We start from the raw sequence: 14,068 nt of genomic DNA, 5'->3' as shown, positions 1-14,068 counted from the left end.
ATTCCTTGTGATAGCAATAAAGTTGATTATAAAAAAATTAGAGACACTGTAAAAAAAAATAAAGTTAAATAAAATTAAAAAATTAATAAAGCGCCTTTGCCCCTCTGTGCTCACGGGCAAATGCAAACACGTATGTTGGTCTCGGGCACATATGTAACCGCCAATCGCACCACACCCGTGAAACTCTACACTGGTAACTTGTAAAGGCTTTTAAAGCGTTGCCTATGGAGATATTTAAGTACTGTAGTATGTCGCCATTCCATGGGCATGCATAATTTTAAAGCGTAATATGTTAGGTATCTGTTTACTTGGTGTAACATCATCTTTTAAACCTTAACAAACAATAGGGTAATATATTGTGTTTATGTGCAGTAAAATGTATTATTGTGTAATTTTTTCCAAAAAAATTGCATTTGAAAAACCGTTGCACAAATATCGTGTGACATAAAAAATTGCAACGACCAATATTTTTTTCTCTGGGGCCTTTGTTTTCAGAAAACTTATAAAGTTTGGTGGTTAAAATTAATTATCTGGTAAAAAAAAAGCTCTGATTTTTTAGATCAAAAGTGTCTGAATATGCTTAGGAGGCAAGTGGTTAACTGGTGTGGTGGTGATCAGGGACAATACAAGTGGTGAGGCGGTGATCAGGAACAATATGACTTGTGTGGCTGTGATCATGGACATTTTGAGTGGTGTGGCTGTGATTAGCGATACTGTGAGTGGGTCGCAGTGATTAGGGACAATGTGAGTGGTGTGGTGGAGATTAGGGACACTGGGACTAGTGTGACACTGTACTACTTTGGGGGTGTGATCAGGATTTTTTTTTAAACTGTGGTTGCTTTTACAGTCGTGATGGCTGTATAAACAATTATTTCTCACTCACTCTGGCTGCATTCCTGAAGCTATTGAGAAATACTGTGAGAGCTGTGATTTGTCACAGCTATCGCATGGTACGTGGCTGCTGTGAATAGCCTTGTACCATGTGGTCTCTGTGACCAATCACAGAGATCACAGTAGTAAACTATGATGCCAGGAAATTATATCTTGTTTACTGCTGTGCATGTGATCCAAGAGAGTGCGCACATGTGGTAGATGCGGGGGGCTCTCCCCCCGCATCTGCGCTGCTCTCATCTGGCCATTTATGTACATGGGCCAGGAAGCCATTAAATATACCATTAAAATGTTTTGATACCTTATATATGTTTGACAAGTGCAATAAAATACCTATTGTATTTTAGAAATTGTCAGAAATTCAGAATGTCATTCAGAATGAAATTCAGAAATGTCAGAAATTCAGAATTTTCACACATTCACTAAGCTAAATGAAAATTTGCCTGAACAGCCTACTTGCCTTTATGAAATCAAGTCAATTGCTTTGTTTCAAGCAGAGTAATTAGCTTACCTAGTTCCTATTTTGGGACTTCAGAATAATTAAAAAAATATATATAAAAAAAACCCTTGCGCTTAGTTTAAATTAATAAACGACTGCTGCCCCCCCCAAAAATCATGAATACCGCACTTTAAATTAAAGCATATAAAGAAAAAAGTGCGCTGTCCCTTTAAATCTTAAATATTCTATATAAAAAAATCCTTATGAAATAAAGTGAACATGCAGTTAATTTTAACACTAAATAAATAACAATAGTGTCACAAAGAATTTTTAAAAGTTCATAAGGCATGTGAAAGTCCAAATCCACACACAATAATCCGAGTTCCATGAAAGTGCTCTGTGCTCAAATCTGAAACAAACTCATGCTCCAGTGTTCAAAGTGCTGATTCTGAAGGTTAAACTTACCGGACAGGAATGATCTCAAATGAAAGAGATCACAAGTGATTTTTCCAAAAGAAGGGCAGATGCTCCCACCATCCGACTTTCAAATATGTTTATGACCCCGCCAGCAAGATGCAGCAATGATGTCTCCACAGGAGCAATATGCAGCTAACTCTTGAGCCACCAAACTCACTCCAACAAAGGCATCAGTTAAAAGAAAAAAAGGAGAAGTCTCATAGTGCAGTATTCATTAAAAACGTTTTAGCTAAATGGTTAATGCACTTGCAAATTAAAGAAAAAAGACAAGTGGTATATCAATCCAGAAAATTATGGCTGTGGGACCTGCTGGCATGCACGTGCATACTGACATCACAGAGCCAGCTCCATCCAACACGTTTCTCCATAATAGGCGTCCTCTGGCATAGGAGGCAGAATGATTAGCCTTTTTTTTGTGGAAATGGAAGAGTAGATGAATGTGAGTAGCTTGGCAAAGCAAGTTTAAAGAAAGCTGGGCAGGGCTGAAAACATATAAATGCTATGTGTTGTCAGCCCACAAGAGGGCTTAAAGTGGTTGTAAACCTAGTTACACCCCTTTTACCTACAGGTAAACCTATAATCAGGCTTACCTGTAGGTACTGGAAATATCACCTAAACCAAACGTCATATGCGCACTGAAGAAAGGGCATGGTTGTGCCGTTTTTAAAGGGCCTGTGGCGCGACCGGCAGCTCCCACGCGCATGTGCAGGAGTGACGTCACGCTACTCCGGCTAGTCACAGAGCTGGAGGAAAGAGGGGTGAAGATGGATGTGGCCATCGATGCACAATAGCCCACTATGCCTTTACTTTGCAGGGAACAAAAGAGGAAGTAAAACCCATCAGGGTTTACTTCCTCTTTAAGAGCTGAGTGCAAGTACAGTCAGTATGGCAGACCAACAGATATTTTTCCTGTATTTGCAGGGTTTTTAACCACTTATAACCACATGTTATAAAACCCTCCCATTTAGCACTGGTGTACCAGAGGTGTAGATAAGGGGATCCAACCCCCCACCCACCCAGAACATCCACACACAGAACACAGGCAGCAGTTCAGAGCAAGGGAGGCTCTTCTTATCTCCTCCGGTTGGAACTCATTATCTGGCAAGGGAGGACTTTCCCTCACTGAGCTCACTCTGAACTAACTGGTCTGGTGAGTTTCATGAAGGGGAGATTTTTACTTGGGGAATCTGTAATAGAGGGAGGGTATCTGTGCTGGGGGGAGGAGAGAGCTATACCGAGTGGAAGGAGATCTGTATTGGGTGTGGGGAGATCTTTATTGGGTGGGTGGAGATCTGTATTGGAGAGGTGATCTGTACTGGGGGGAGATCTGTACTGGGGACGACGACATGTGCAAATGGGGATTTTGGGAGGGGATGAATCTGTACTCGAAGGAAAGAATCTGTACTAGTAGAGGAAGGGAGATCTATACTGAACAGCAAATCTGTACCAGTGGAAGGGGGGGGGATCTGTACTGGGGGTGGGGGATGGGAGAGAGAATCTGTACTAGTAGAGGAAGGGAGATCTATACTGAACAGGAAATCTGTACCAGTGGAAGGGGGGAGATCTGTACTGGGGGCGGGGTGGGGGATGGGGGAGAGAATCTGTACTATTGGGACATGGAGGAGATCAGTAATGGGTAGTGAGTCTATACTAGTGCAGTGGTATCTGTACTGGGGGGTAGGTAATTTTTATTCTACCCTGTCTACTGAGCTGTGCATTACACTCTCCTGTGTTCTGTGCTATGTGCAATCCTGACACCTGCCCTCTGTGCGATATGCACTCCTGACTCCTGCACTCTGTGTCTTATGAACTCCTGACCCCTACACTTTGTGTCTTACTTGCTTCTGACTCCTATGCTCTATGTCTTATGTACTTCTGACCCCTGCACTGTATACACTATGCTGTGTATTTCATACTCCTGAGTCCTGACACTCTTTATATTGTGCAGCCGTTTCTGGTTGCTACGTAGTCACCATTTATGACATTTTTTCTTTCTCACCTAATTATTTTCCTCAATGTGCCCAAGACTAAACCCCTGCCCCCCAGAAAAAAATATATGTCTACAGCCCAGGGTGCACCTATGAGTTGAGGGGTATTATCATCAATATAAAACAAGTAAGTATGTGTGGGAGCTGCAACTGTTCATAGTAGGGGAAAAGCAGTAAGGAGTCCAAAATATTTATAGTAGATAATCCAACTTTCTAATTTTTGGCTCAAATATTCAGCATCTCCAAAAAAGCAAATCCAAACATGTTTTTTCTCTGACTATTTAAATGGTAACTCCACTTTCGAGGGGAAAAAAAATAGCAAACAGAAAAATATAATATAATATAACATATACATTTGGGACAGAAGTCACATTGTAATAATTGAATAATATAAAAAATGACCTTTCCTTTTAAATCTGCAGTGCTGTAATTTTCTGTAATATGATATGCAATATGGCTACCTAGAGGTGTTCTGTACACAGAATGTGTACAGAACGCCCCCCAGATATGTAATTTCCTGCTTATGTGATTGGCTTACTGATTTTCCTAGAAGTCAGATTTTAGGCATCCCCTGCAACAAAAATCTAATTTTTGGTAAGATGCTCCCAATAGGAAATCCCGTCTAAAGGGATGCAGACCCTGCAGTTTTCTCGTTAGAGCTTTAAAGGTGCAGCAGGTGGTTGATAATTATGAAACTACTCCCATTAGACTCACTCAGAACATGGGCAGAGACAAACACACAAGGATTTCTTCAGAATAACAAAAGGCAGGAATCTGCAACAACGTTTGTTAAATTCCTTATAATGTACATAGATCACCCAGAGGAGTATGTTTTTTCTCAACAAAAGTGGAGTTACTCTTAAAGATTTTTGGGCTATTATCAAAATAATTAATTGTTACAATACCTTCTGTTTAAACAGAATAATCCAATAAACAGAATGACAGATATACAGTTACCTCCAAGCAATATAAAATACGGTGAGCACTATTTATATAACTGAAATGTATTTTAATGAATGCTTAATAGTAGATTATGGATCAATTTGACATTTAAATCATACAGATTTGATGCATTAAGATACATAGAAACAGAGATATGAAGATTTGTATATTATAGACCCCAATTTGATGAGTTTTATTTAAATTGTATTGCTGTTTTTCTTTTCTTTTTTGTATCACTCATTTTTTCTTATTTATTATGTTACATACTTGAAAATTTTAAATAAAAACACTATGTAAAAAAAAAAAAAAGAAACAGAGATATGCAGATGTATTTATTTTGGACTTATTGACTTTGATGCAGCGTAGGGGACAAAAGAAAACAAAACAGCTTTACAGTGCCTTGAAAAAGTATTCATACCCCTTTACATTTTCCACGTTTTGTCATATTACAACCAAAAACGTATGTGTTGTATTAGGATTTTTTTATGTGATGGACCAACACAGTTGGCACATAATTGTAAAGTGAAAGTTAAATGATAAATGTTTTTCAAATTTTTTTACAAATATGTGAAAAGTGTGGCATGCATTTGTATTCAGCCCCCCTGAGTAAATACTTTGTAAGATCACCTTTCACTGCAATTACAGCTGCAAATCTTTTTGGGGATGTCTCCACCAGCTTTGCACATATAGAGAGACATCTAGACATTTTTGACAATTCTTCTTTGAAAAATAGCTCAAGCTCTGTCAGATTGGATGGAGAGCATCTGTGAACAGCAATTTTCAAGTCTTGCCACAGATTCTCAATTGGATTTAGGTCTGGACTTTGACTGGGCCATTCTGACACATGAATATGTTTTGATCTAAACAATTACATTGAGGCTCTGGCTGCATGTTTAGGGTCGTTGTCCTGCTGAAGGGAGAACCTCTGCCCTAGTCTCAAGTCTTTTGCAGACTTTAACAGGTTTTCTTCCAAGATTGGCTCTATCCATTTTCCCATCAACTCTGACCAGCTTCCCTGTCCCTGCTGAAGAAAAGCATCCCTACAACATGATGCTGCCACCACCATGTTTCACTGTGGGGGTGGTGTGTTCAGGGTCATGTGCAGTGTTAGTTTTCTGTCACACATAGTGTTTTGCTTTTAGGCCAAAAAGTTTAGTTTTTGTCTCATCTGAGCAGAGCACCTTCTTCCACATGTTTGGTGTGACCCCAACATGTCTTCTCGCAAACTTCAAACGAGATATCGTATGGCTTTCTTTCAATTATGACTTTCTTCTTGCCACTCTTCCATAAAATCCAAATTTGTGGAGTGCACGACTAATAGTTGTCCTGTGGACAGATTCTCCCACCTTAGCTGTGGATCTCTGCAGCTCCTCCAGAGTTACCATGGGCCTCTTGGCTGCTTCTCTGATTAATGCTCTTCTTGCCCGGCCTGTCAGTTTAGGTGGACAGCCATGTCTTGGTAGGTTTGCAGTTGTGCCATACTCTTTCCATTTTCGGATGATGGTTTGAACAGTTGTCCGTGAGATGTTCAAAGCTTGGGATATTTTTTTATAACCTAACCCTGCTTTAAACTTCTCCACAACTTTATTCCTGACCTGTCTGGTGTGTTCCTTGGCCTTCATGATACTGTTTGTTCACTAAGGTACTCTAACAAACCTCTGAGGGCTTCACAGAACAGCTGTATTCATACTGAGATTAAATTACACACAGGTGGACTCTATTTACTAATTAGGTGACTTCTGAAGGCAATTTGTCCACTAGATTTTAGTTAGGGGTATCAGAGTAAAGGGGGCCGAATACAAATGCACGCCACATTTTTCAGATATTTATTTGTAAAAAATGTTGAAAATCATTTATCATTTTCCTTCCACTTCACAATTATGTGCCACTTTGTGTTGGTCTATCACATAAAATCCCAATCAAATCTATTTTTTTTTTGGGTTGTTACATGACAAAATGTGGAAAATTTCAAGGCGTATGAATACTTTTTCAAGGCACTGTACCTGGATGAAATGGTCAGGGCCAGTGTTTAAAATGATAGTCTACTCTCTGACGGTCATCTAGGTCCAAGCATAAAGGAGCCACAGTCCATTAAGGATGCTAAATGTAACTTACTCATGCTAAAGGAAGCTGGTTACCAGGGCTCATCACAGCAGTGACTAATCATGTGTCAGATGGCTTAAGCCTAGTACACACTGGCTGAAAATTGGCTGATTCAGCAGGAAACAGCCAAATTTCAGTACATGTGTACTGCTATTTGTTCAGCAGAACCAGGTTTAATGGAAGCACCATTCCATCAGTGCTTGCAGCCAATGGCTGCATGCACTGATCTGTAAATTATGGCAGGGAGGAGGAAGCCTCCCTGCTGTTCAATTCAATTGAACAGCAGGGGAGAATGCGACACTAACATCGCTTGTGTTGGTACGGGTTGAATGAAAACTGTCATATAATAAATGTTTATTTTATAACAAATATTATTGTTATATTATAACAGTATGAGAATGTATAACTATACAAAAAAGTTAAAACTGTAAAAACATTCATGCGCCCGGTGTCCTGAAAGAGGCCGGATGCACAGATAGGGGGTGGCGACAGGGATGAAAAGGGGAGGCGGTGCCCATGCATGATGACACCATAAATGCAGGGGACGGGCCGCCCCTGCATTTGTGGTGTCATCATGCCCTCAGAAAAAAGGTCATGTATGCCTACTAGTCTGGAGTCTGTGATGCTGAATAGCCACGGGGGGTTTCCCGACTGTAGATCTATACAGATACTTAACAATTAAAAAAAAAATTGAAATTTACCCAAAACAATTATTATAGTTTACCTTAAAAGCAATTTTAGGCTGGGGTATCATACAATATAAGAAACTCATTTTTCTCTATAGGTTAACGTACAAACTTAGTCAACAAAGATTCCTTATAGCTAAACAGACACTGCCATATTAGCAGCTTCTAATTCCCTGCCAAAGTAATTTAACCACACACCAACCAAACCACAGATTTCTTCTTTGACTGTAAAATTGTACGTTCCTTTATAAGTGATATTAAACAATGACTGGTCTAGTTATAGGTCTGATTAAAAGTATGGATTCTGTAGACTCAGCAAGAAGGCGTAGCTGTGAACTGGTGAACACACCATTGCCTTGTGTTAACAAAGCCATTCATCATATTAGGAAGCTGGAAGGGAAAGCGAAAGAGTTGTTTGTGGAGGTAAGTGACAAGACAGGTTAGCCATTATTTTTGTTTTCTTCATATCTATTTTTTAAACTTGTCAAGCTACAGAATTTGCATAAGTTCTAAATGTAACTTTTCTTTAATGTATTATGACCATTATCTTATTTTCAGGGTCGTCATTTAAAACAAAAAAGGAAAACACTATAGTTACAACTAACTAGACCTTACCATTAAGCACTGCTCCTCCATAAAGGGAACATCTTCCATAAGCAGTGGCATTGCTAGGCCCAGGTGACCAGAACATGTCCCTGTGACCACTTTTATATGGTCATGCAGTAGTAATGTGCCTGACCAGAAAGCAGGTTAAGTATAAAGAAATTTGGAAACATGACAACTTAATCGGTACCTCATAGTCTTCACAAACTATAAATTATATTTTAAAATGACAAAACGTTATTACGTAGATAATTTTCATTGTAAAACACAACCAACGTATATGTAAATGAAAAGAGCGTGCCCCACCATCAAGGCATGAAGAACTCCCTAGAAATACATGGGTATATGTGTAAATTAAACCATAATCCAAAGAACTACATGTGGAGTAGACCATGAATCCAATAATAAGATGTTAACAGTAAAGGAGGGGGATCTTGTGTTGTCTCATAAATTCTCCACATGTTTTGCAGCTCCTATCCGCTTCCTCAGGAGGAGAAGGGGCATCAGTTTGAATTCTAAATAAAAAAGACACATGAATAGACAAAAATATTACCTACAGAAATTATGCATACATTTACAGTGTTAAAACTTCAATCAATATTGTAAGGATAGACTTACAAAAACAAAGAAGAGATGCAAGGGCAAACTCATGTCCAAGCTGCAACATCATCCCAGAGGCGAGCATGGGAACATATATTTAAGGAGGAAAGGTGGAGTCCCCAACTGTAGAAAAGTACTCCAATCTTTGCAAGTAAAAGAAGAAAAGAAAAACAAACAGAAAAGGAAAAGTAATGAAGAAGAAATCCCAACTGGGGCTGGTTCTACTTTTGATTGCTGAATCAGCAAATAGCTTTAGCTATAGGCAAATTAACCAACTTGTTTACTGTTATTATATCCGGAGATTGAATAAAGCAGGTGAAACCATATGGTCCTGCCATACTGTACATTATAACTACTTTTGATTACAAAAATTATCATCCTCATACCACTATGGTTGGAAGAAAAAAACGAGTTTAACAATTGGTGTAACAGTATATTTTCCCCAAAATGTTTAACAATCAGTAACATATAATTCGAATTCAAAAAATATATGACATCTTTACCAAAACCTAAAATATCAGTTTTTTGATGTGTTCTAAAATTTTCTTTGTAATGGCAGTTGGCTGAATCAGATGCTTCTTAGCTCTGGCTAGTGTGAATGATTTGTGAAATAGCTTTTGGAAAAAAAGGGACAGCTGTGTCTTACTGATCATCTCCAGTTGTTTAGATAATATATACATTTTTGGTATCAGACAAAAGATAGTTCTGTAAAATTAGATGTTTCTGTATACTCCAAAATGCAACAAATCATCTAATTGAAAAATATTGATAAATACTGGAAAGTGTTTATTTCTCATGAAAATAATTGAAATATCTTTTTTTTTTTTAATAGGATATTGAGCAGAAAAAAAGTGTCACGTGGTAAGAATTATACTAGTCACTAATCCCTGTATTCCACATTTTTAGTTGTCAATGTGTCCACAAAAACATTTGTAGTTTGCATATTATATTTCTTTTGTACATCAAAATATACAAAATAATTTGTATCCTTTGAGTCCGTATTTTGGATCATATGCAATATTAGGAATAGCACAGGGGTAGATTTTCTATGTAATGTAAACAGTTACCAGCTATCTGCTCAGGGAGCCCTGAGAACCAAGTAATCAGCGGTGTTTGATCGCTCGGTTCTCAGTCTTAGAGCCGGTGGGGGACTGATGCAGCATCAGACCGATGCAGCATCCACCTAGGTGAGTATGATTCTTAAAAAAAAAAAAAAATTCCCAAACTTCTCTTTTAAGAAATATAATTCCAAGCAGATTTTGTGTGTGCTTTGTGAGAGGTGTAATTAGACCAAGTATACATAGAACAGCTAGATACAGTATAGTACCAAACAGTGGCGGCTGGTGCTCCATTTTTTTAGGGGGGTGCAAACAAAATCTCAACCAACACCCCCCACCCCCACGTCACTCGCCCGTGATGGGGTCGATAGATAGATAGACAGATATGCAGTCAGAATAGATAGATAGATAGATAGATAGATAGATAGATAGATAGATAGATAGATAGATAGATAGATAGATAGATAGATAGATAGATAGATAGATAGATAGATAGATAGACAGTTATATAGATAGATAGATATACAGATAGTTATATAGATAGATAGATATACAGTTATATAGAGATAGATATACAGTTATACAGACAGATAGATAGATATACAGTTATACAGACAGATAGATAGATATACAGTTATACAGACAGATAGATAGATATACAGTTATACAGATAGATAGATATACAGTTATACAGATAGAAGAGAGAGAGAGATGAGATGATAGAATGCACAGCATGACTCCAGGACGCAGTGCTGGGAGCCCTCCTGATATACACATACAGCAGATGTGTAATGAAGGCTCCAGCAGATTGTCGGGTGAAGGGCTGGAGCGGAGGCTGATTCCTGGCAGGGCAGAGGTGAAGCACGGCTCCCTCCACCCTCCGATCACAGACTAAGAAGAGTATAACACGGTGGACAGACAATTAAAGGCTGTTAGTAACACATTACCTTACCTTGCTTCTCCATTCACACAAGCCGAAACAGGAAGTGACACGCCGCCCAGTTACAGCACCGCCCAGAAATGAAGACATGACGGAGAATGCCCCAATCAGCAAATGAAGCGTTTTGCCTGCAATCACGGGATTGCATTGGCATGACGCTTCCATAGTGCACTGTGTCCGGCGCCCGCCCGGAACACAGTGCACTTCTTAAAGGAACTTTTTTTTTTTTTAAAGGGACATTTTTTTTTTTTTTTGACTGGCCTTGGCGGGGCGGCGCCCATGCGCCCCCTATGGACGGCCCGCCACTGGTGCCAAAAATACACTATGTCTAGGGCATGTTTAGGGGCATTGTGAATCTGATTGCTTTCAGCCTTACTGCCCTGACTAAGAATAGACCTCGTATTGTTAACATCTTTAAAAAAGTTGTCTTACCAAGTTAAAAAACCTTGAGGGTTACCCTAAGTATCATGCATACTGGCAGACATCCTTTAATAAATATTATACAAATTAGTTATATTGGTTTGAAGTAACAGGTTTTCTTTACAGTTTCTTTTATGTGTGATATGAGATAATACCAAAGTTATTTTTAAGGTTTAAATGACCTTTTCCAGGGCAACTTGTGTGAACAATGAAGATGCATCTGTCGATGGCCCAGTGGAATCTCCAATCTTGAATATTAAAGGAGTTGGTCTGTTTGATAAAGGTAAGTTTTATGCAGGGCTAGGGACAGGGAGTGGGCAGAAGGGACAGCTGCCCTGGGCGCTGTACTAATATGTTGTGAAGGGGGCACACTAGAAGCTTCGGCTGGTGCTCCTGCCTCACTGACAGGAGTGACTGTCATTCTCCCTTATAATCAATGCACTGTTATGATCCTCCCTCTATCTTATCTCTTGTACTTAATCACTCTCCTGCAGCCTGGTCCCACTGTGTGTTTACACACTGCACACATGTAGGACAGTGCTGTCCTGGCAGAGCTCTCCTAGGCAGTGCAGTAGTATTCACACAGAACCAATCTTTGAGCTGCAGCCAACATTGACAAGAGCAGCTGAAAGATCAGTTCTGTGTGATTACTACTGCACTGCTTAGGGGAGCTCTGCCAGGACAGAGTGACAAATATGGAAAAAAAAATAAGGCTAGGTTCACGCCTACAGGTGCGACTGAGGTGTGCTCTGCCAGGACAGAGTAACGAAAATAGAAAAAAAAATAAGGCTAGGTTCACGCCTACAGGTGCGACTGAGGTGTGACTGAGCATTCGCATTTTCCTGTTTGTTGGGCAGCCCATTCATATCAATAGGATGCCCTACGTGCAAGAAACATGGAAAACCCCCTAACTCTTTTCCAAAAATGCACCGCACCGAAGCTTGAGGCACATTAGTGTGGCTTGTCCACCTTACATCAATGTGCCCTCTATCCCTACATCAGTGTGCCAACCTTATATCAGTGTGCCCTCCTCCTTACACCAGTGTGCCCCCCTCCTTACATCTTTGTGCCCCCCCTCCTTACATCCGTGTGCCCCCGTACAGTGACAAGAGCAACTGCAGCTGAAAGACCAGTTCTGTGTGACTACTACTGTACTGCCTAGGAGAGGGCTCTGAAACTGTAAACACCCCCCTGTCCTTGGTTACTAGGACCGCCGGCGCCCTAACAACCAATGATATTGCATGTTTGCCGTACCCCACCAGCTCCCAGAGGAGGACAGAACTTCCCCATTCACACTTGCTCAAACTTCCAGCTCCCGCTGTGCTGCTGCAACCATGCTGCTTAAGGTAGGGGGGACACATTGATGTAAAGGGGGCCACAGCACCCTGATGTAAGGGGGAATACGTTGATGTAATAGGGGGCACACTGAGGTAAGGAGGGGAGCACATTGATGCAAGAGGGAGGTGCACTGATGTAAGGAAGGGCACATTGATGCAAGAGGGGGGCACACTGATGTAGGGGGGGGCACATTGATATAAGAGAGGAACACTAATGTACAGGGGGCACATTGATGTAAAAACGGGGGGGCACATTGATGTATGGTGGGCACACTGATATAAAGAAGGGGGACACTCTGATCTAAGGGCGGGGGGGAACATTGATGTAAGGAGAGTGGGCACATTGATGTAAAGTGGGCACTCTGATGTAAGGGAGGGCACACTGATGTAAGAAGGGGGCACATTGATGTAAGGAGGGGGAGCACATTGATCTAAGGTGGGCACACTGATGTAGGGGGGCACATTGATGGAAGGGGGGACATGGATGTTAGGAAGAGGAGCACACTGATGTAAGGAGGGAGGCACACTAATGTAAGGAGGGGGGGCACATTGATGTAAGGTGGACACACTGATGTAAGGGGGGGCACATTGATGTAAGGTGGGTACACGGATGTCAGGGATGGGGGGTGGGGGGGCACAAGCTTCATGGTGCACCATCTGCAGAGACCGCAAAACTGCGCGTCTCTGCAAGACACACTTAGCAATTATTTCTATGTGTTTTGTTCACATCAAAACACAGGTGTAATATTCTGTGTGGAGGGGTGCAGGATTATGCAGCATGACTGCATTTTTACCCTTTACTGACAGGAAGAGGGAGGGAAAGCAAAGTGGTGCTCTATGTCTATACTGCCCGCCTACTTCCCCTCACATCAAATCACAGCTGGGATAATGCTGCTGCTCCGGCATGTCTGGTGCAAGGGGGAATGTTGTTGCCAGGCACTAATGGTGGGGGACAGAATGGTGGCACAGATAAGGAGGAAATAATGACGGGGAACACTGATGGTGGGGGCCTGAATGGTGGACACAGATGAGGAAGACAGAATGGCGGGCACTGATGAGATGGACAGAATAGCAAGGGACAGAATGGTGGGCACAGATGAGGAGGAAAGAATGGCCTCCACTTTTCAGAACTCCCCCCCCCCCCCCGATGTCACATTTGGCACCTTCCAGGGGGGTGTAGATACCTGTCTAAGATCGGCCTCGGTGGTGGGCATTGAATATTCTTGTGCACCTTCGGTAAGGTGTAGATAACCGGGATTCTACAAGCACTGGGGATCAGATATCTTTTCTCTCTAGAACTTATTGCATCTAATCTATATCCCCAATCAACTAAAGTAACCAGTTGTGCTTTATATGTTTCCGTGGGGTCAGATGATAATTTCTTATATGTTGATCTATCTCCCACTAACTGCAGCAACTGATTCAAATAAAACGTTTTATCCAGTAACACCACCCCCCCCCCTTATCAGCAGGTCGTATTATAAGATCTTTCTTTTTTTCTAGCGAACTGATCTCTTCCCTAATGTAATGGGGGTTAACACCCTTCGGTAAAGGAAGTTTATCAATATCACTCAGTACCAGGCT

General features: G+C 40.9%; 1 protein-coding gene across 8 annotated transcripts in view; it reads left to right on the top strand.

The window, feature by feature from the left end:
* Nucleotides 1–14,068, top strand: part of CCDC178 (coiled-coil domain containing 178) — a 476,741-nt gene that overhangs the window by 18,465 nt on the left and 444,208 nt on the right. For 3 of the 8 annotated variants that reach the window (XM_073631535.1, XM_073631536.1, XM_073631537.1), the window contains exons 2-5: nucleotides 4,716–4,773; nucleotides 7,810–7,949; nucleotides 9,562–9,590; nucleotides 11,339–11,430. In XM_073631535.1, the coding sequence (XP_073487636.1) occupies nucleotides 4,734–4,773; nucleotides 7,810–7,949; nucleotides 9,562–9,590; nucleotides 11,339–11,430 (301 nt within the window). In that variant the 5' untranslated portion in view covers nucleotides 4,716–4,733. Of the gene's footprint in view, nucleotides 1–4,715; nucleotides 4,774–7,803; nucleotides 7,950–9,561; nucleotides 9,591–11,338; nucleotides 11,431–14,068 lie in introns of all 8 variants that reach the window. The other 5 variants (XM_073631531.1, XM_073631532.1, XM_073631534.1 and 2 more) reach the window with 2 other exon arrangements.

The sequence above is a fragment of the Aquarana catesbeiana genome, linkage group LG05 (assembly GCF_042186555.1).
Source record: "Aquarana catesbeiana isolate 2022-GZ linkage group LG05, ASM4218655v1, whole genome shotgun sequence".
Lineage (NCBI taxonomy): Eukaryota > Metazoa > Chordata > Amphibia > Anura > Ranidae > Aquarana > Aquarana catesbeiana.
This window is presented reverse-complemented; position numbering and strand designations above follow the sequence as displayed.